Raw genomic sequence first — 24942 nt, forward strand, 5'->3', positions numbered from 1 at the left:
TCAACGGATCCGAAGTATTTTGCGCAGACAGCTGTTAGTCTGGATGATGGCTTTGGTAGTTCTCCAGGTTTCCGCCCCATACAGTATAACTGTTTTGACATTTGTATTGAAAATTCAGACTTTGGTGTTGGTTGACATTTGTTTTGAGTTCCAGATTTTCTTCAATTTTAGATATGCTGCTCTTGCTTTGCCGATCCGCTTGGGGCTCCTCTGAGGCTACTGACGGTCCCGAATCCGGATAAAGGAGGAAGGTTGGGCATGGGGTTAGCGACCACATCCCATAGAATACTAACTCGCTAAAAAAAACACTAACTAGAAAAATATGCTTATACTTCATTTAAAAGTATAAAATATGCTTATAATTAATTTGAGAACAGAAAAAACATGAAAATTGTTGATCAGTCAAATAACATCTTGCAATTAGGAAATGCACAAAATCACATTCACTAATTATCTACTAAATTACACACTAAATAAATATGATATTAAAAAATAACTATTTTTCATTCTCACTTATTCATCCTGTCTAAGTACTCTCTATTATGTGTCTGATTTTCTTCTTTCCAATGTCAGCGACTTCATGTTGCATACATCGTCTATGAATAGTCATATTGCTGATTTTCTCTTATTCCTAACAATCATCAGTTTCATTTTATCGCAATTTGTCCTTAATCCTGTTTCTCTTTTTTCTTTCTTTTTTTAACGATAAAATTATAATTTCAGATTATACCATTCGTGATATTGGTTTACAAATAATGAATGAATATGATTTATTTCATAAATTAAAATTAGACTATTTCATGATGGCTAGAATATTCAGTAAGTGGATATGTATTTGTGTTCATGATTTTTTGAAGTGTTTATGAGAATTATTATGAGTATAGGGTTTTGGAGGATGTTGAGATCATAAATTGATCAATGTTAGACCACTACTGAAAACCTGGAAGTACTGGATGATCGTTTCGTTTTAGTCTGGGACTCAGCGGAGCACACCCACGATGTCACATAGGGGATTCGAACCCAGGATGTTCAGTTTCGTGCGCAAACGCTTAACCTCTAGACTCGCTGGTGACTCAATGGTCTGAATCCTGCGTGTGGTATCGTGGATACTCACTGCTAAGGAGTCCCACACTAGGACGGAGCGGCCATCCAGCACTTCCAGATTTTCAATGGTGGTCTAACATTGATCGATTCATCAGCTCAATCAGAATTATTATCTCTATTATTGGTGTTAATATTTGTTTGTTGTTGATATTGAGAATTGAATTTAATTAATCTGTTTAAGCTGATAATATGATATTGTCTGTAGCTACAATTTTGTTATATTTCAAATAGTGCTGGGAAGTGGGTGATTTTAAGTTTTACTATGAATAACTTTGTAGAAACGGCTTTGAAGGGAATAATTCGTGGTAGTGGTATATATCTGTTACCCGGAGGAAGACCTTTTGACCTTGAGTATAGGGATGACATTGTCTTACTGTGCCATGATATGCAAGTAACCTAAATTGTACTTGAACAGTTGGAAGATAGTGTCTGTTAGTTTGGTATTTAAATAGCGCATTTGACTTGCGGATTGCTTCTGCAAAACTGCTATGTGCCCATGCTCACTCTTTGTTGTAAATCGTCGGAAGTAGTCATAAGGTTCGTGTATCACGGTAGTTGTTTTAATTCTTTTGATGGTGTGGCGGATGAAATCATAGCTGCTCAGCCCAATTCAGGCCATTTGTTTTTTGTTGTCATTATTCTAACCTGGTCGTAAAAGGTCGGCCCCTTAAAAGTAAGGATATTTTTCAATTCACCATGTTCCGTCATCATTTTCTTATAAGAATTGTATGCCTCCAGTGGCAACAATATGTAAGTAATGCTAAGGGTTGTCAGTGAATGTCCGGGCTCAGTGACAATACTTCAATTAGTGATCCATCTGAGTAGGTATTTAATTTGATCTCACTTACTACAACTTGTATTCGTTATGTGGAATCGATAAATTTAGGGTTAGAAGTATTGTACATATAATTAAACTCAGATAGTTAAACATGATAAGTATATGTTCGACATAGTCACTACATTAATTAGCGGCGTGAAATAATTTAGACAAAATTCTACATAGAAAACAACCAAATAAGCAATACATAATGGCCTATCATGTAAAGGTTGATGGAATGATTATGGTTATGGAATGTGCATCGAAAATATAAAAAACGATTCTTTTTCAAATTATGATGTTAACCTGATTAAATAGTGAATATGTATACACACAATTGACTTGATTCGAGATGGGTGTGGCTTACAGATTTAAGCCAGTCACAAATAAAATAATAGTTCTCCGAGGATATTGTATGAGCTTTGTGTTGTTTTTAAAATCGATTAAAGTAGTAAGTTGTTGGACAATGTGAAATTTGACTCACTGAGCGGCCTCATGGTTGTGGGTTTAAGCCAGTTCTAGTAGACTATTGGTCATTTCTGAAGAGTCCCAGACTAAAACAAGATACATGAAAAATTTTGAATAATTTCCCAATGAATTTCAATCATTTCCACATTCGAAAAAAAATTAAACCACAGGTCAAATATAAACCGAACTACAAATTCTGATGTCTTTGATGGAATTTTTTCAACACTTTATAGTACTGTCAATTACTTGTTTATCAATCAATCAATCAACCAACCAATTGTGAATACGGATGATTTATTGATTTTTTGACCATTAATCAAGCATGATTTTCTTCTGAAAATTAATAAGGTTTTCTATCAATGATCAGATTATTTCTATGTAATTAAAGTTAGCAAGGATTCGATAGTCACTTTTTCCTCGTTATTGTTCACAAAGAATTAGTCAAACTTCTGAAAATGTAATCTTACATTCTATCTTATTTATTCTAGTTATTTATTTGAAGGAAAATTTAGTTCAATGTTTGTTTAAGTTGTCAATGATAATAGAAAATTATCTGTTAGCATTAAATGGTTTAGGCTTAAATAGGCTCTGATGGGAATTGTAGAAATTAAAATGTGTTTATAGAAAAAACTTGTTCACAACCGTCATTTAAATGATCATAATCTATGTAAAGAAAAACTGTGAAATTATTCATTCACTGAAATTGAAAACGCTAGTTTTTCGAATGAGTTTTTTTGAATGTTTAATACTAAGCAATGAAATGATCTAAAGAAAGGAATATCCTCATAGTATGCACGAATTATATTTGATCTATGCTGTTATTCTTCGCTTCAATACCCTCTAATCTATTATTATCATCCATTACCAGCTATTTACAATCACTCAATGTTTTTAGGAAATAGTGTAAATGGATTTCTCATTTTATATCCTCTTAAACTTTTATTTGATGTATTGGGCGTTGCTAATAGATTCTAATGCTTACGATTAAATAACTCCTTATAGTCTCCAGCGCTCATATATACATACACAACCAGGTATGTTGGTGTAGTATCCATGATTTCTAACTTAATTTAGTCAAGGCAATTAATAATAAAAGTTATATATATATATATATATAATATACCTTGCGGGTATTTCACGAAATTGACTTAACTAATAGATTCCTTTCAGTCTTCTCTTCTTTTCCATTTTTTATCGTATTATTCTTATTCTCTGCAAATAAACAAGTGTACGTGTTTGTATGTATGTCAAAGAAGAACACATTTTTAATGAAAGAAAATCTGAAAAAGAAAATGTACGAAGATTATTTTATTACTTTGTTTTTGCATTATTTTCTTTAAAGATGACATCATTTCATTATTAGTAAATTATACTTAACTTCTATGTTAGATAAATATATATCATATGGTTTGTTCTTCCTTTACCCTCTTTTCTTCATTTCTCATTCATGCACAATTCTATTTGACCCAAAAACAAATGCCATTTGAAATAAATTGTAGTTTATCTAGGTCATTTCAAGGAATGTTTCTATAAGCCGAATGAATATCTTTACTAAATAAAAAAGAAAGAAAAAAAAGTGTAAGCACGATTAGAATGCAAAAGATAAAATAATGTATAACTTACTATTTTTTGTGTTTTTATGTATAGGCGCATGTGTGCTGTTGATCAAAACTGTCAGTGTGCCAACAAATATATATACAATGTTTTTCTTAAACTTTTCAATATTTTTAATGTTTACATTTTTCACCTTTTTAATTTTTGTAGTTTCCATTTGACAAGATTTTCAAATATCAGCTGATTAAAACAAAAATTTTAATATGATTATGATATATTAGTTTTCATTTTTTTTACAAAAAAAACAAAAAGGAAAATAAACGAAATATTTCAAAGATGAAATGATTGAAATTGAAAATAATAACAGCTATGTTAGATTAGTTATGCTTAGGTTAAGTATTCAAGGTTTATAAATTCATCGACTTTCAAATGATTTACTAGGAATAATCTTATTATTCAGTGAAATTATCCATTTGATGGATCTGTTAAAAGTTTTAAAAATAATTACTTTCTCAAAAGTTTTACACTACAGTATAAGTGGTTAAAATCTGTTTGTTATGAAAAGAGAATATTGTTTTCTAGTAGTTGGTGGAAATCTTCTTTGTTCAAACTTGATTAACTTATTATTATTCGCCTAAAAGCATTCCCTTTCACTATCATGATTATTTTAAGTCGAAAGCGTCCAAATTTCAAGTACTGAGGTTGTACATTTAGGTCAAATTTAAATTATTTCTCTATAGTTAGTCATCGAATAGTATGATTGTTTTTTATTTAAAAGTGTTAGTCAAAGTTGACTATAAAAATCTGAGTCTCGTTGCTGAGTTATATGTTGAATTAGCGAGTTGATCTAAACTAGAATACCATTCAAAACCTGGAAGCACTGGAAAGCCATTTCGTTCTAGTACGGGACTCCTTAAATTGAGCACCATTTGAGAAAAACTTAAAAAATAATATATAGCATTGATTATTTATTAATTAATCCTATATATGTATGTATAGTCATTACTGCTTAGCGAATTATATCGATCAAGTGACAATGGCTAAATAACTTGACGTTATCTGCATGTTATGTAGTTGAAAGCACTTGATAGGATTCTAGGGACTAAGATTTTATGCTACTTGGCACTCATTAATGGAGCGTAACTTCAACCTTGAGGAGACTGGTGTTTCTTGAGTAATCTGAACTCATGTCACCCATTATCACAGATGTAAGGGATCATGTCGACAATATATACTTAATTAATTACATTAAAACTCATATGTTATTTTGTTTCAATTGATTCACTGATCATTCTGTAATTCAGATAATGCAAAAATAATAAATTTTCATGAATAGAATGGCCTCCGTTTTTTATCGTATAGTTTATTCAGCATTCTTACCATTTAATGCCAATCAATCTATGATGTGATAAAATTATAATGATGAAATCTCTATTTCATATTCATTGTTTAACTCGTAAATTCACTGAACACTTTTTGAATGTGTATATTCAATAAAATGAATTTGTCCCAATAGTAAACCTAATTCAATTGTATAGTTGACAGTGTATTATTGTTTGATGTTGTCGACAACAATATTACTGTGATTATTATTCTTATTATTACCGAATTGTTCATTGTTTAATTTCATATTTAAACAACATAATTTATTCACTGACAGGTACAATGGTATTTATGTCAAGAAGCTGTTGTTGTTGTTATTGTTTAAATGTATGTAAATACATTTCGATTAGGTATAACTTATTTATCGATTATTAGTTGAGACACAACTGCTCTTATAAGAGCTAGTGTTATTACCCAGTTACCTAAACAGTATTAAGTGAAACAGAATTCGAAGCTGTCACAAAAAAGCATCAAAACTTATATACATTGTATAATTCATAAACTGGTCTAGTCTGTTTTTAGAATTGTTAATTATTGACACTGATTAAGAATAATTGCTTGATTTTTTTGAAAGATTTTCAATGGCGATCTAACATTGATCGATCCATGATATGAATTGAAACTTGATAATCTCCACAACCCTATACACTGATGATTGTCATGTGCTGACTGTTGACTAAGTAAGAGAGGTGATTGTTGTAGTTCTAATGAGAGGTGGTTATCAGTGGAGTTGAACTGTATCTAGTGTGATTCATTTACCGAAAGAAGACAGTGTAGGATGTTCGCATGACATGGTTTGTTGTTTGAAGTTAGACATTAGGAGTGTTGAATGCCGGCTCAGTGGTGTAGAGATTAAGCGTTTGCGTGAGAGACTGACGGTTTTGTGTTCGAATTCTGCGTGGGTGATTGTGTATTCGCACCACTGGTGAGTCGCATACTAGGATGAAATGACCTTCGTGTGTTTTCAGGTTTTCACTGGTGGTCTAATACTGATCGATTCATGATCTTAATTAACATTTAAAATTTTGAAAACTGTAGTCATCATTGTTGTTTGTTTCAGTTGAGACAATCTTCATTCTTCTATACAGTTATGTATGAGTTAATCACTGATATACTTTTGAAAGACTTAATAAAATATTTGAGATCGTATTTGGTTGAGAAAGTAGTACAACACTTTTAATTGATGTTTTTCTATATTGAAGTTGTATAATGACAAAAAGAAATAGACAAAGTAAATTCCAAATTTAATTTTTCAAATAAGTTACCTTTGATTAACATGTTTAGTTTATTTTTTCGATCTGGCAGGTAATAAACGATCAGTTTTAATTATTTTATCACGTTACTTCTCTCATTTAAGATGATTGTAAATTGTTGTTGAGATAAGCATTTTCTAGTTATTACTTTTTAGTAGGACATATTTATAATCTTGACAAAATTAATTATCTCTGTTGGATTTGAGCCGGTATTATCCATTTTTCCAGTCTGAAGTTCTACCATTAAGGCATTTATGCCTTAAATGACTACTTACAGAAGTCGAATATTTACATTGACTACTTATTGAGCAGTAATCAATTTCATATTTGTCTAGTCCTTGAAGCTGCTGAAAATCTGCTGACTGTGTTGCAGTTATTATAACATTATACATAGTTATTTTGCTACTTGATAAAGCAAAAAGATATAAAGACAAATATATACCACGTAGAGTTCCCTCAGAAAATTAGCGTAACTGCGGTACTACCTTTCCACAAGGGACGAGTGAGGTTAGGAAAGGTCGGCCCTAAAAATGTACACCTCACCTTATCCCACGGATGTCCTTCTCCGTCGGTAAGGTCTCAACAAGTACGGAGATAGCACAAAAGTTACCCACAAGATGGTCGTGTGTGACCGGACTTATTCAGTTATCTCTTGGGTACTGCCGTTATGCTCTTGGGTCACTAAGACCAATCCTAACCGAATTTCCTTTTTTGTGCACCTCAAGAAGAAGCCTTCCACGTTTTGAGCAACCGGAAATTTCTAACTGCCTTCATACCTTCAACAGCACTCAAGATACTTTCTGTAGAATGTGTTGATTACAAATAAAATGTACACTAAATTTCCTTATTTGCATTATTTTTGGTATTGCTACTAGATAAGAGGCATAAGTATACTTTCAACCCCATTTCATCTTATTTATTTTAACTTATATACATATTTATAACTATCCAGAAAGGACAATTTATCATTCAACATTTTTGTATTCACCTTTTTTCTTCCAAAAAAATAATTTAGGCTCTATAGAAGCAGCTTATCACAATTTCAATCCGTATCATACAGCGTTGCATGCAGCCGATGTACTACAAGCAATGCATTGTTTTATATCACAAAGTCAAGTAAGCAATCAAGAAAAAATTAATAATGAATAGCTTATTTTTTTGTGTAGTGATTTATAATATAACATTGTTATTTCAGTGTTTTGTCTAATGATTTGAATATAAAGACAAATTTTTAAAATATTTAAAATATAAATGCTGTTTTTGATGAGATTTCATTTGATTTTAAGATACGATTATTGATAGTACTGTTGTGCATGATTTGTAATAATTAACTAAGTGACAATTATAAAACGTACTTTCTTAACCACGTTGGATGTTAGGTGGTTACTACTCAGTGTTACTGACAGATGATTCAGTAACACGAATCGAATGAAGTTAGACATATAAACCATTAGATGTTAACTGAACGTTCTGGTTTCAATCCCTAATATGATTATAGATACACACAGATCAGTTGTTCTTTACTGTGATGAAACTATTGTTCAGATTTTTCTAGTTTGTTTAAGATCAGTTCGTGATGTAAACTCTGAAAGTGATTATTTTTTATCATTGAAACGTTTTTCCGTAGATGTTGGCATTGAGTAACAAATTGTACTTCTGTGTCTCATACATTTGGAACCATCGTATGTAAATGAAGGTTGAATTAGTATAATCAATAATCATGCACTTGAGCGTATGTTTTTCCAATTTATCTTCTGTTCTGTTTGATGAAAAACCCAGTAAACATTATGTGTGGATGATATGTTGGAAACTTGAATTGATTGTTTTTGGTTTAGTTTATATTATAGTAAGCCATCAAGAGAAACTATCTTTATGTGAAACAGTCTCAGTTATATGTATGAAATATGAAAATATTAATTATCTTAGTAACTTCTTTCTCCTAATGTAGTTTGTACTAATGATAGAATATTGATATTCATATTATCTGGATTTGAATAACGAAAGAAGTCTATTGTTTCATTAAAAAACAAAACAGTATTGATAGATGTGAATATCCTAGACTACATTAAAAGTTTAAGTGTGATTTTTTTCTCAATTTTCTAAGCATTTAAAACTACATATTTTATTGTAACTAGGCAAATTTTTATATAATTTTGAACAATCTTCCGTTTCCTAGTTAATGATGATTAAAAAATTTTGTGTGATTCATTTATTTATGTGTTTTATTTATCATTTTAATGTGTATTTTATCTGTTCGTCTTCATTAAAAAGTTATATAGGAATTTGGTGAGATATATTTATCATTTTGGATCTAGATTAATGCTTGTTTCCTTTCTTAAAGTCTAATTAGTACTATTAATCATTTTGATAAAGACTAGAAAAAATGATATTAAAATTCAAGATAAAAAGGAGGACGAAAAGAGAATGTACCGACAACATTGCAACAGATTCTAGACCATAACGTCCAACCACTCCAATCATTGACTACTATAATCGTGTAAACCCAAACCAGGTAGTCTGTACGTACCTACATGGTTTAGTTTAATGACCTATGTCTTTGGTTTCTTCCACTGTACTCTTACCCCAGTCGATACATGTTTCAAGATAGGTGATTTGGCATGAGAAGCACATTCCTCAATCATTTCAGTCAGTCAAATATCATTACCTTATCAATCGATTTCTGATCTTTACCTGGTCTGTGTTCAACCCCGGAATTGCTCATTCGATGGTTTCATTACATACGAACAATGCTTCAAAATCATCTTTGATCAAATAATTAGCATAAAACCACTTAACCATGTACAGAATTTCTTTAAAATACTTTCTGTAATTAAGGACAACCGTACAAAGTGATTCTATTGTCTGAATTGTTTGTGTTTTCCAGTTTGTATGGTGTTGGATAATCTAGAAGCTTGTTAAAACATTAGGATTGAAAACACTCAATGTTCAGATTTAATAGAGACTTGACTTAGTCAAACTGAATTATTTCCAAAATATGCAGTGTATTTAAATCAAGCGTTAATTAGTATCACATTTTTTTGTTTGTTTTTCTTGTTCCGAAATCAATTAAAAGATCTATCTGCAAACTACCGTTAGAAATATTACTCCTGACGAAATTGTATATTATTATATCGATAATTGTGTAATAATAGAAAGACTAATAAATTATTCATAATAAATAGACCTCACATGTATACTAACACTCAAATTCAGTTTTCTTTCTTAAAAGTTATTTTCTTATACTTCATGAACAATCATTCTCATAAAGTTTTTTTCTAATCAAAAAAACATAAATCATTGTTTATTCTATTTTGTTTCATTATAATTTACATTCATGACAGTGTACAATACTTCATACATTAAACAGTAGATTTTAATACACTCAACTAAAAGGACTAATTCCTTTTTTTGTGGATAATATAATGAAAAGTAAAAGCTTTGGTGTAATTCATTTAATAGTCGGACATGTAATAATCAATGTATTTTGTGTTACAATAATATTCAAATATTCAGTTGTTATGTTTCTAAAATAAAAGAGAAATTATTGCTCATGCACTATTATTTATTGCAAATAGTTTAATTATTGATTCTTTTTGCAAAAAGAAAGCAAACGGTACAAAAGTATGATATCATCATATATATTTCCTCTTGGTATTGTTTTGCTTGTATCTTCCCATTGAGATTAAAGACTGCAATTGATCAGTCTGTTATTGTCATATGCGCATATTGTGCGTGTGCCTCGATATTGCCTTAATTCACAAGCTTTTATAAACAAAGATGGATAGTGGCTAGCAGTAGAATCCAGGACACGCGTTTCGTCCTATTTGGGGCTCGTCAGCTGGATGTACCTGCATCTCGTAGTTGATGTTCACTCTGGGACTCCAATTCAGTACATTTCGCTTCAAACGCCATCGCCAACTCAGCTACTGAGTTCTGATAGCCACTTGCTTGTGCAATGGGGTGAATTTAAATTCATTTGGTATTGTTTGACTTGCATCTTCCCATTGAGGTATGCTTCGTTATTGCCTTAATTCACAAGCTTTTATAAGCAAAGATGGATATTATCATATATATTTTGTTTATAATTATTGAAATAATAATGTAATATACACGTTACACATAAACACAATGAACTTTAAGGTTGATTTATGTTTTGAAGTGTAAATTTTTTTAAATAAAAGAAGTCATTGGAGTGAATTTATCAAAACAATGGTTTAATAGCAGTTTTTATTGATTAATCTTCAAAAATATTCGGTTATTTTTAAGGGAATTGATCATTATATTTAATATACTTTCATAGAATATGAAAACCATACATTAAAAACATTATTTGTACATCTTTCTTCAGTTGTTTTTTTACACACGTCATGATCCTTCCAGATCTTTCGTTTTTCCAATTGCTCTTTGTTTCCCCTTCTGTTCGTTCTAATTCAATCTTTTACTGTCAGGCATTCCACTTCCGTTTGCTGCTACATGCTACTTATATATTTCAGCATAAGTAGCATTCACCACAATATCAACTAAATTTTGTTAGTAGTGAAATGTAGACTGAATAACTTGACAGTGTGTTTAAAGGGTTGTTTTTTTATTTAATTTCTGATCCTTGTATTAATTGAATCGTAAATTAGGTCAGGAATACATAATTGCTTACAATCAAATTGTACTGGAGACCCGATCCAATTAAAGTCAAAGTAGTCAGTTTTCTCTTTTATAGCAAAATGCAAAATAATCTCATCTGTTGGTCACTTAATGAGCACGTCTGAAGAGAATACTATCCAATTTTATAGTAGGAATGGTATAACATGATCATAAGGATATTTCAGGCGCTTAAACGATTGGAGGTGAGGATCAATAAATAATGACTTTCTTCTTGGTTCATTTAAAATTAACTTAGATACATTAGTATAAACAAGAACAAACAAAGAAATTTTATTGATTTTTATATATAAAAGATATATAGTAAGGAAATGATAATAATTCATATGAATGAGCTCCTAAACACAATGTATTTATGTTTTATTATTTAAAAAGCTAATTTGTAAACTTTAAAGTATCCAGAAATCATGCCAAATCACTGTGCTAATACACGTACGCAATTCGGTCCCTTCCGTTTCAGAACTCGATTGTTAATCTTATACAAATATATTCTCATTAAATGAGAAGGATAAAGCTTTGAAGGTCATACTGAAATTTACTCACATTCAGTAGTATCTGTCTACATCAATTTTTGTCTCGTATATGTATCTAAACTATTTACGTTCAATCCTCTAGGAGAATAAAGAAGTAATAAGCTCAACTGATAGATCTTTTTGCACTAACAGTCATTGATCTTCATTTGCAACTTCAACGAAATATTGACTGAGGTGTAGCAATCACTACACAGTTAAATAATATATGTATGTAAGAATTCTTGATTAGCTTTTTTTCAGAAAACAATCTGAAATCATCGAAAAATCAAAGTTTCTGACATATTAGGCCACTCAGAAATCAGCCAAATGATAAGTGCACGTGATTGACTAGGAAATGGCTTTCGTTTCTAAACAGTGAGACATACACCAATAATAGATCAATCTTATAAGGTAGTAAACTTCCTTTCTTACTCTTAGACACTTTGGTAGAGCAACCAGTTGGGTTAGTGTATAAGAAGATAGTGTATAGAGACATCACATGATACAACAGTTTCCTATATATTTATTTGCTGTTGTTATTAATTATAAAGATGTTTTATTTATATTATTTGATAGATTTCTGAAAATATATTTATTAACATGCATTTTTTAACATCGCATACACACACACACATATACATGCATACAGAAACACTTGTAAACTATCTACACGCCTATAGATTCAGTTTCAGTAAACTCATTAAAGGAAAAAGAATAAACCTATTTAATACGCTTGACTTAATAAATACATGTCATAGTCTATGTTTAATTCTATGTAAAATTATAAAATTATAGTTTATATAAGAAAAATAAATATAATTTACACTTTATAATGAAATATACTTCCGTCTATATGTACGTGTGTGTGTGTGTGTATTATTGATGTGTTGTTAATTGTGAAATAAAAAAAGGCATATGGACTCATAAATAAAAATAGTTTTATTATTATCTTTTTCAATGTTTGAATATTTTTGTTTATTTTATTTTATTATTTTATGTATATTTCTTATTTTCATTTTTAATCACTTAAAATTTTTACTATACTTTCGAGATATCTTTCTTAATCTATACGATTGTGGAGATTAATGAATTTTGATTGAAATTATGAATTTATCAATGTTAGACTGCCAGTGAAATCTTGGAAGCATTAGATGGTTGTACCGGATTTCGAGGTTAAAGTTATGGTTTTCAATAGTAATCTAACATTGATCGATTCATGATCTCAATTAAAACTCAACATTCTCCATAACCCTATACACTGATAATTATTATCATGTGCTCACTAGTGAGAGGTGATTGTTGAAGTTCCAATGAGTATTCGTTATCAGTGAAGTTGAATCGTGTCGAGTGTGAGGCAGTTACCCACAGAAGATAGAGTGATGGTAGTGCGATATCATCTATTGTGTGAAGTTAGACACTTACAGTGTTGGATGCCGACTCAATGGTCTAGATTTTAGCGTCCCTGCGCAAGACTAAAAATCATCGGTTGGAGTCCCGTATGCGAGATCGTGAATGCGCACTGACGAGGAGTCGCATACTAGGATGAAACGGCTATCTAGTACTTACTTGTTTTCAATGGTTGTCTAATATTGATCAGTTCATGATCTCAATCAAATATCTTTCCATTGATAATGTTATTTAAGCATGATAATTGTAAATTGACATGCTTGGATATATATGTTTAATGTACTATAGCTCGGTGTCGGGATAAAAATACGTGGATTATAAGCTTCCAGACTTGTAAAATTATCTCACTGGAATCAGAAATAAACGAAACACAATGTGAACTGAAAAAATCATACTATGCTTAGAGTATATTACGGAACTGGACGATGTACAATGCAAAATACAAAAAAAACGGTATGCAAGTATAAAAAAAGATACACATCTGTAATTTCAACAAATAGGTTGATGATTCAGTGAATCACGATTGACTCGTATTACGTATGCTTAACCGACTTCTATCTGGACACAAAACATTTTCTGGTGTAAGAGGAAGTTTCAGGAAAGCTATGAGCTGTCAAATTTTAAGATGTATGATCAATCTATTAAGTCCCTGACTATTCTAATAAGCCTCGATTGTAGTCATCAGTAGTTATGGAGGTTTTTAAAATATTGAGTCAGTTTATTATGAATTACAACCATCAATTATTTCTAATTTTTTTTAATGGCCCTCCAAAGGCTGTTAAAATCAAACAAATAAATAAAAGAAGGAATATATTGCGTGTTCAATAAATGATCTGTATAAATATCTTTTCATTTACAAGCAGTCAACTGTGTCCCGATTAGCTCAGTGATAATCATTTTGACTGTGGAACTTAGTGAATCGGGTTTAAACATCTTATGGTACAATATTTGCTTGAAGAGTGTAGATACATTTTATTTCTAAGCGTTAACTATCAAACAAGTTAAGTGTATGGCTTCTTTCACAAAAATCTGATTTATAAAAGGCAAACTGTCCGGAGATGAAGAAATAATGAATGTTCATTTCACACGTATAGGCAAGATATGTGCACAATAAGGAAATATCGGTTAAGTTTTCCGTTTTCTTGAAAAATCACTGGTATTATGTTTTCATCTACAGTTCAATGTATTTATTCAAGTTTTTGAAAGATTTAAAATTACTTACTGGAATGTAGTTTTTGTACTTTAAACACATACCTAAATAAAAATCTCATAAATCAATTCTACGTTGATACACTTGATTGAATACTTACCCAGTAATATACAAGAAAATTGAATATTCTTCTGAATTCTAGTTATTTCTATTGTCTATTCATTTTTCAAAAAATTTTATGAAATCCTAAAAACTCATTCCGTCTCTCATTTTTCTTACATAATAATAGATGAAAAATGTAACGCGCCTGTTTCCTTGTGTGTTAAATATTAAAACACTAATTTTGTTTCTCGTTTTATGTATGATAGACAGGCATTCGTTGCCTGGATAATCAGTTGTATGTGTTTATATCCCTATATCCTGGATATTGAACTCATTTTTGCTTCGACTGTGAAAGACTAAATCTTGTGATTAATATGGAAGCTTGTGCAAGTTGATTTAGTTTAAGGATAGTTTTATCGATAGACACTGACATCAACTATGAAATTAATGAATATCAATAGACATTGAATAAATTATTTTTGATATAATTTGAGAGACTATATGACTTTATAAGAAATTCAAGCCGGACCTTTCGATCTCATCATACACTGAATACGAATGAAATTGTAGTGTGACGCTGTGATATATAAAGTAAATCAAGTCGTTAGTGAGATTATCATCAGTCGATGACAGTATATGAAGATTATACAACATATTGGACTCAAGATTGAAGATTAAAACTATACATCTGAGTGATATTCCAACTAATACTAAACCGTAAGGGTTTCAATTTTGAATACAGGTGTTTTAAAAAAAAATTTATTGTATAGTGATGAGGAATTTTAAAAGAAATAGGATGCATCAATTGTTAAGCACTCTCTGGGTTTCAATGATTCCATAAAAAAAATTGCCTTTAGGTTTGTTTTATCTTAAATGTTTAATCCTTAGTTTATTTTGTATTGAAACGTAAGAAAGTTTCTTTTCTCAATTCTTTTTTCCTTTAACAAGAACCTACATATTTATTTTCAAAATTTATCTAAAGTATCACTTGAAACTTCTAAACGTTAACTAATTTCTTTATCTAACAGTTAGAAAGTCATGAATAATACATGTGATCTACTGTACTGTACAGAATGTCAATACTTGTCATTAATAATATGATTAGTAAACATATTAAAAGTTTATTATGTTTAGTTACGTAATCTATTTTATTGTTATTATTGACTCAAATTTGTCTTGTTTGATTTAATGTTTTTATAAATCCATATAAATATTACTATATATTTGAGTGAAACCTAGTGAAAATCTAATTGAAAGTAATATTATTCTCTTATATATGTTATTCTCATTTACAATAAGAAAGTTTTATTAACACTATTGTTTAAAACAAAATAATATTTTCTTAAGAACTCTCTCAAATATATAAATATATATTCACATGAAGGCATTTAATCAAATAAGGATGATATTAAAACACATTTTATTTTATTGAAATCACGAACTAATCAATGTTAGACTACCATTGCAAACTTGGAAGCACTAGATAACAGTCTCGTTCTAGTATGAAACTTCTCAACTGTGTGCATAGATGATCCCACAAGCAGGACTCGATCCCAGGACCGTCAGTTTTGTGCGAACTCTTAACCTTCCAAGTTTTTAATGGTTGTATAAGATTGATCTGTTCATGATTTCAATGAAATTCAACAATCTCCACAATTCTATATTGAACATTTTATTTTGTTGTATAAATAAAACTCATCTACATTTCTCTAAAAAGCATTAAATCGAAGATTACTCTTATATTTTTAATTAAAAATATAAAAAGATTTCATAAATAGATAATGATAACCGATCAGGCAGAATTAATTGTGCATGAGTTTTACACAAGTTGATATTTATTAATAAGTTATGTTGCAACTAACAATTCTCATGTAGGTTTCAAACGGATGTTTTTCAATGTTATAACAAGCTATTTTGTCAGTGAACTATTCTAGTAATACCTTTAATACCTTTGTTTATTTAACCTCACTGTCACCATGTATAACAAGTTTATTATCAGTATTATTATCATCCTGGAAATATATATATATATATATATATATATATATATATATTGCACAGCTTTGAAAATGAATTCGTCGAAAAGAGAACTCTTCGCTGATCTAATCTTTCTTATTCTAGTATTATATAATCTGAAATAAATAAATCCTGTTAAATAAGATATATTTTTTTCAATTAGTCATATTAACTTTATTATTTCTGTCTTTATGCTGTTCTCAATATTAATCATTTCTCATGGGTCTTCTTCTTGAATAAAATGAAAGAATGTTTCATTTTCCAATTCAACTTTTATAATTTATGGAATTATTTAACCCTTAGGCAAAATTTTTCCAACTATTAATTTACCTTTATGTATTTATCCATTTGTCCACTCATTTATTCATTTATTTATCCAATATCATATTAGCAAATTTCATTATGACTTTTCTTTATGAAAATCCAGTTTCTTTCTTTTAGTTTTCTCTATTTATAGATATAGATTTATATTGTCTTCAGTACATCAAATATGATTGAGTTGCTTCTTTTTTTCCAAGTCTTATACCTAAAGTGTGATTAGAAATGAGTAAATGGAACAGAGATTTTATACAAAATTTATTAGCTATGATATTTTTACTGTTTGATGTCAGTGATTAATTGAAGATTTTTAGGCTCTGTGACTTAACTATAATTGTACACGAAGAAAGATAACACACTAGACATTATAGCATAAATTCACTTGATGAAATGGGATTATTATTAGCTGTATACCATCCGTAGTATGTAAACAAGCTTTGATGGTCAAAGATTCTGGGTTTGACTTCCAGATGCGGGTGTAGAGGATGTTCACTGTTGAGAGAGTCAATACCTAAGGAAACAGCCCTACGATTCTTACGAGTTCTCACTGATGGTCTAATTTAGATCAGTTCCTAATTGAAAATCTGTGAAAATAAATAATAAATTTTATAGACTGTCTAATTAAATAATGATCACAAATCAACTCAAGTTAGAAATGTAGACCCTTATATATCGACTCAGAGGTCCAAATGTTAAGTACTCGTCACTAGGTTTAAAGATTCCGGGTTCAATCCTCAGTTGGGTTGTGAATGTACACTGTTGGGGGGACCGAAAATAAAAGCAAACAGCTTTTTAGGGTATCCTGGTTTTTAAGGGATGTTTTACTAAGATCAGTTAGTGATTTAAAACCTGAATGAATAATAATGTCACTAACAGTCATGTTCTTATTGGTGATTGATTTAGAAGTAAAATTCTTCAAGTTTTTCTGAAATTGTATAGTAAATCAATTCCTAATTTAAACAGTTATGCTGACGGCATTTTTGAAATACCTATATTATTTCTTAAATGTATTGACATTGGAAGATATGAACTGAAAAGATTGATTCAATCGTTAAATAGTATCTTACTGTCAAATACGATGATCAGTTCGCTCTCGTGTGTCAAGTCAAACTAAAACAAGAGAGCGTTTCAACATTATTTTGCTTTACATAATCCTCAACTGGTTTCTTTCTATGATAAAGACTATCATCACGCAGCATGATTCCTGCAACAATTCAGCTAAGTAGTTAAAATGATTGAGATAAGGTTTACTCCGTGTGGCGAACATTTTCAGTCGGTTAATTAATACCATCATCAAGGCTGATTCGGATGTGTGTTGACATAATTTGCCATATTAATTAGGCATGATGAGTTCGGGTTATCAAGAATAATAGCGAGAAATAGAAATAAGATGATACTAATTATAATGATAATATGGTTCGAAAAAACAGAAATGAAAGGTATGTGTGAAGAAATACTGGGGTTCAAGAACGAGAGATAAATAAAGTGAAAGTATCAGCACTATTGTGAACGATTCTAAGCCATGTTACTCGAAGTCATCTACCGCTGATTACAATAAACTGACAGACTTTGACCAGATATTCTGTATTCACAAAAACGATCCAGACCGACAGTCGATGCCTTAGTAAACTAATGCCTTGTTTTTATTCGGCCACTTTTAGCTTTCCTCCAGCCCACTCTTACATCAGCAAATATCATCTCAAGATATGTAGGCAAACTTAACACACATCCTAAACATTTCAGTCAGCGAGGATTTTTATGTTCATTCACTAATTTGTCACTTTTCCCTAGTACCTCACGCTTAACCCCAACATCTCCCTCTCGATCGTTCCACAAAACTCAAGCTATGCCTACTCACGTTTTCTACTTTTAAAGTAGATATTTCACAGCTATAAACCAATACAAAAGTCGTTCTTTTTCACTTTTATTATGTAGTAAATACGGCTATAAATTATTGAAAAACTTTTTAAATATTATTAGTCTTAAATTAGAAAATTATAACATATTAAAATAACGGATCATTGAAGTAACTTAAAAACACCCAATGCATCACTAATAAAAAAAGTAATAGTAACTAACTGGTGAAGAAAACTTTTATTTCATTAGCAACGTTTTAAACGACAATAAGATTTTACAAAGCCAGTAACTAATTAACTCAATCTAATTAATCTTAAAATTTATCTATACAATTACAAATAAAAATTCCAATAGTTGAAATCATGAGTCAGTTGAAGCTAGACCACCATGGGAACCCTGGAAGCACTGGATGGCCGTTTCGTCCTAGTGTGGAACACCTCAATAGTGCGCATCCACGATCCCGCCCCTGCGAGATTCGAACTCAGGACCTACAAGTCTCGCGCGCGAGTGCCCAACCATCAGACCACTGAGCCGGCTGGCATCCAGCGGTGTTAATGTCTAACTTCAACCAATCCATGAAATTGCGCCACCGTACACCATTGTCTTCAGTGAGTTGATATCTCACAACAGACCTGATTGAACTCCAGTGGTCACGGCTTCCCACTAGAAACTCCAGGAAATGCCTCTTGAAGTCAGTCATTAGTGGGGAACTATTAAAATTTCTAAAAATCTCCACAAAACCTCTTCTGAAAATAAAAATTTATTTAAAAATACGATGCAATTCATTTTAAGTAGTAAACAATTATCAAATAATTATAAGTAAAGATGGTGGCTAGTAGTGAAATTCAGGACATATGTTTCGTTCGATTTAGGACTTGTCATCTAGATGTACCTATGATTGTCAAATAATTCATTATTTAATTGTATAATATTATTTTAAGGGATTAACAATTGTTTTGAAACAAGTTGACAAGACGTATCATGTTTCCTTCAAACATGTACTGTTTATAACATTTGTTTATCACTGAGTAAATTCAGTTTTTAAAAAAAAAACAATTTACAAGTATATGCACTTTGTGTAATTTTGTATTTGAGAACATAAGACAATAATCCCAGTTAAATGTGCATGTAAGAGGTTTGTCAATAAATGGTTGTATACTAATCGTTTTTTATTTGAATAACTGATGGTTTATACTACTATAGTAATCTAAAGTAAATCCTACACTCTAAATATAAAATTATCAGAGTTTCTAAAACCAACGGAATCATCCATAAAAATGTATATACAATTAATCATCAATAAACCATAGTATATGCACTCAAATGGAAATATAATTTTTAAGTCTCAAATATTTTCATCTCTTATCTAAATGTAAACATACTTTATACACAAGTCTAATTTGAAGACTTATTTAACCAAACAACAGATCTTGCACTAGGTTTTTCAGAAAGTTTTAATAATCTTAAATCGTATATGTGTTGTACAGCTTTACTAGTAAATTAGGAATTGAATAAGTGTACTCAATAGTTTATTACTGATAATTCAGTATTATCTATAAGAATAAACATGATTGGAATACACATAAGTGTAACATTATATAAGGATTCTTCATGGTATTCACCACACTTTCAAAGTTCAATCCTATCTTGGTGTTGTACGTGAGCAGTGAAGAGCATCAAACTGCTATGAAACAAGTGTTTCTTGGGTTCATTTTGAATGATTCCCTATCTTATGCTGGTTCGAGATAAATTCGCTAGCAAAAACTTGATATTTTGCTGCCTTTTTTTAAAAAGATTTCTAAATCATATAGTTACTTTTAAAGGATTACATTACAAAGTGAGTTTAACTAGGAAACTAGTGAAATTCAGGAAGTACTGTATACCGGTCTCTCTATAATGCGACTTATGAAAAGTGGTCACTCATTGCTTCATCGAAGACCGGACTTAGAATCAATATGTAATATGCTGAGCTCATCATCTATAGAATCATTCAGTCAGGATAGATTGGTTCACATTGCTAACCTCATTTCGCAATATTCTGTGATAATCATTCATTGAATCTTATATCTAATATGACTGAACTCCAGCAATCACGGCTTCACACTAAATCTCAACGAATTTCTGTCAAAGTTAATTACTTCACTGTGGTAGGTGATATTGCTCAAAAATTTAATAATGGAACATAATATCTGTTTTATGCTGTCTGTTTTCTGCTAATTCATCAACTAAAATCATTCTATGATTTAAATGATAAATTAAACAACTTTCATAAACCTTCTGTACTAAAATTTCACTTACCACTATTTATATTTGACATTACACCTTTTTAACACGCTTTGATGTTAATAAAGCCGTCATCCTATAAAAGATAAAAGGAATAAAAAATTAAACAACTCTATTCTCTTCAAATCTTTTTATGTCTTTAGCTTCTGACCATTTTAAGTCCGACAGAAATTTTCGCTAGTCTATTGGCAACCGCTTTACATGATGCTGATCATCCCGGTGTAAATCAATCCTATTTAGAGAAGACAGGTGATTTTTTGGTTGATTTATATAAAGTAAGTGGAAATAAATAATTTTGTTTGATAAATCATTCTGTATTTTAGAAAAATGTTATTTTTCAAGAAAAATAAAAACTATGTTATCATTATTCATCTGACCAATAAACTATTTTTAATTAATTACTTGATTGACAGTGTTTTGTTAATGTTAATCACTAAATAAACACGGGAAAAATGTATATCTTTACATTAAAGTAAATTACTTCTAATTGAGATCATGAATCGGTCAATGTTAGATCACCGTTTCTTTCAAGTATGGGACTCTTCAAATGTGCGCGACCACGACCTCGCACACATGACTTGAATCCAGAACCTTCGGTTTTGCACGCGAGTGCATAACCTCTATACTACTGACCCGGCATCTAACGATGCTGATGTTTAACTTTAAACAATCCACGATATTGTGCTACCATCTTTGATTGTCTTCTGTGGGTAACTGCCTCATATCCGACACGGCTGAATTCCATACTGCGACAAAATGGTCATCGATTGCTTCCAGATTTTCATTGGTGGTCTAATTTTGGTCGGTTCATGACCTCAACTAAAACTCAACAATCTTCACAACCCTATACTGATAATTTACTTCTAATTCAAATTTTTAAACTAGTATTAAGAGTATATTTGTCCATTCAGGAGGCTATCAGCGCTGTTTAAAAAAACAAACAAAAAACAGCGTTTAAAATTATTAACTAGCGACTAACGTTACGTTTTTCTTTTCAAACCGTTTTCTACTTTTTTGGCGTGTTAGATGATGGGTTAAGATGAGTTAGTGACCATTAATAAACAAAATCTACACGTCCTGATTGTCCGACTTAATATACTTATGCGTGATTTACAGAGATATTGTTTACTGAAAATTCCTGTGGAACAAATAAAATTACACGTCACTTATTTTTTGTTGAGTAACACAGAAACAATCTAGGCTTCATTCAATAAACCACTGATAGGTAATTATAAGTGAAAATGCTAATCAAAATCAGCTGATATCAAATACTTTGTTGTAATTAGTTCATAAACCTTTTATGTTTACATGTTGCCGGAGAAAATTGTCAGTATGCTCATGATATAAGTTCCACACTGATTAGTACTCATTAACAAGAATAAGTGCAAAATTAAATAAATTAATCGTCCTTTTGAATGGAATACAATATTACTAAATGTCAGAAGTACATATGTTATAACTGAGCAACGCGGGCTACAAATAACTTGTAAAACAGAGATGCTCATAGTGATTGATAACTAAATAAAAATTTGTGTTTTAAGTAAACGGACTATGCCCATTGAGATGTAAACTAAGAACGGCTGGTTCAGTGAAGAGTTCTATTTTCTGAGTATTCATTTTCAAAACTGTACAATCGCAAATACATACTTATTTTTCAAGATGATAAGAATTACAACAATAGTGATAATAAAATTCCATCAAACATGATAACAATGAGGCAGATATAAACATGGGTATTAAAACGTTATTTTCTTATCAGGAAAACTAGTAACAATTTTATTGTCGTGGTCTTGATTATTCGTCATGAAGATAGAGAGGGGAATCATAATTGGAAAGTAAAGGGTCAGCACGATATTATAAAATGTTGAAACTGAGATGAACTGTAATCAGGAGGATTATAGAAACAGAAAGAAGAAAAAAACTAATAACGAATCATATATATATATATATATATATATATATATATATATATATATTAATGGAATTCAGGACACACAAATACATTACTCTATGTTTTTCTACCTGTCAGTTTCCTTTGTAATTATATTCATTGGAAAAAATGATTCACTTAATTGGAATAAGTCTTATCTATATGCAAGATTTCGGTGTATATCACAGTAATAGTAGGAATAAAAATAATAGTAATAACTGTTTAATGATGTTTAACAATTTTGATTTGTGAATAGATAACGCCTGTCAATAGTTACATCGATTTCTTATCTGCTTCATTCATTCATTCTTTCTCTCTCTAGTAAATATAATAAGGGAAATTGAATTAAATAAGTGAACAAGTAGGAACCATGTAATACTAATATCTTATTGATTTGTTTGTTCATTATTCACAACAATTATTGTTATGGCAAACTTCTTTTTATTTAAAAAAGGAAAGAAAAAATACTTTCTACGTGCGTCATTGTATCGCTATTTACTTGTTTGTTTGCTTGTTTCTGTAGATTGTTTCCAAAAATTGAAACTAACCCACTTTGTACTCACGATTCTTTTTTCTATTCAACAAATGGGTCTCTTTAAACTAGTTTTGGTTCGCTACTTTTTCTGCATCCTAGTTCCTCTTTCTCTGGCTCTCTACCTTTCCCTCCCTCTCTGTCGATCTCTATTTCTCACTCTGTTTCTTTCTATCTCACTCTGTTTATTGATTCATTTTAGATTGATTCGATGTGAAGAAACGTTGAACAGTGATAGAATGGAAACAGTTATAATTCGAATATATATATATATATATATATATATATATATATTGATGGCTTTATTCAGTATTCTATTTTTAGTATAATATAGAATTCTCAGCACAAAGTATTTTAACTAGCCCCTTTTCTTATTTCTTAATCGATCCTGACGATAAATATTGAGTGATCGTCAGTTAGATGTTAGTAAATAAGGGATGGACATCTGAATAACATTCATTCTTTTCAATGCATATTTTCGGCCATCACAATGTCTCTGATTGTATTACCTTGTAAGTTGTACAGTGAAAGGTCGTAAACTTTTCATAAACGCTCCTGAATAGGTTTTGTGATTAATAGACATAATGATGTGTCAGAACAAAAACAGATAACTTGTTGGAATATTGAAGTGGAAGGAATAAGTAGCCCAGATATTCAAGCAGGCCTCCAAGAAACCATACATAGCGAAAATCCATGTAGTCAAGTATGGAACCTTGTTCTCCATTTATATTTCCTTTTATTGCTCTCAGTAGTGAATTAATGCAAAAAATGTTTGTCGAAATACTTTAATTCATTACACCTCACATGTACAGCTGCTGAAACAATACTGAGGTTCGATTAAGTTATTCTACTATTTAAGCAATGAATTAAGTTCACAAAATCATCAATAAATAAAAATTAATATTCCTAAAACTTAACTCTAAATTGGGAATTGTAGTGTGCTAACCTTCTTTTTTTATTCTTACACTTAAACTAAAGCTTATAGCGATCAGTCCTTAATTATTTTGTTTAGTGCGTACTGAGTAAGGTAGATGAGTCAAAGCACGATGTAAAGATGCATCAAACTAAAGAGTTATCGAATTATGATATGGCTTCAATGTAATGAAGTTAAGAAGATATGGAATTCTACAACTATTCATGATGGCTGAATATGATACAATGCTAATATAAATAGTCTTGAAATCCTTCTAAGGTGTCTTACAAAAAATTTGTAATCATCATACCAGGAAGTTGTCAATAAAATGTTTTCATTCAATTATACATAAAAATATAGTTTGTTGCTTACTAGATAACATTCAACCACCCACTAACTTATTTCAGACTTAGACGTATACATAAATATATTAAAACGAAAAACAAAAAAAATGTTATCCAATTTAGTTGTTTTTAACTTCTTCCTTTGTGAAATTACAAATGTATATTGGTTGTATGAGATAAGTCAGTAAATGTGACTATTTATTATTATTTTTTAAAAGAACTATTGTATTATGAATTGGTATTTATCAAAATCAAACGTCATATCCTAGATGAACCAGTTAGTTTCATGTAAACGATATATAGTTAATGACTAGTGATAATTAACTCATTTATTCACAACCAC

The 24942-nt window shown here is 30.4% G+C and overlaps 1 protein-coding gene across 1 annotated transcript in view; it reads left to right on the forward strand.

Annotated features, from left to right (window-relative positions):
- The window catches only part of PDE7A (High affinity cAMP-specific 3',5'-cyclic phosphodiesterase 7A), an 84941-nt gene that overhangs the window by 34592 nt on the left and 25407 nt on the right, over window positions 1-24942 (forward strand). Inside the window, exons 5-7 of the mRNA XM_035734140.2 lie at window positions 724-819; window positions 7595-7695; window positions 21024-21155. Coding sequence (XP_035589098.2) covers window positions 724-819; window positions 7595-7695; window positions 21024-21155 — 329 coding nt within the window. The remainder of the gene's footprint in view (window positions 1-723; window positions 820-7594; window positions 7696-21023; window positions 21156-24942) is intronic.

The sequence above is a fragment of the Schistosoma haematobium genome, chromosome ZW (assembly GCF_000699445.3).
Source record: "Schistosoma haematobium chromosome ZW, whole genome shotgun sequence".
NCBI classification, from domain to species: domain Eukaryota; kingdom Metazoa; phylum Platyhelminthes; class Trematoda; order Strigeidida; family Schistosomatidae; genus Schistosoma; species Schistosoma haematobium.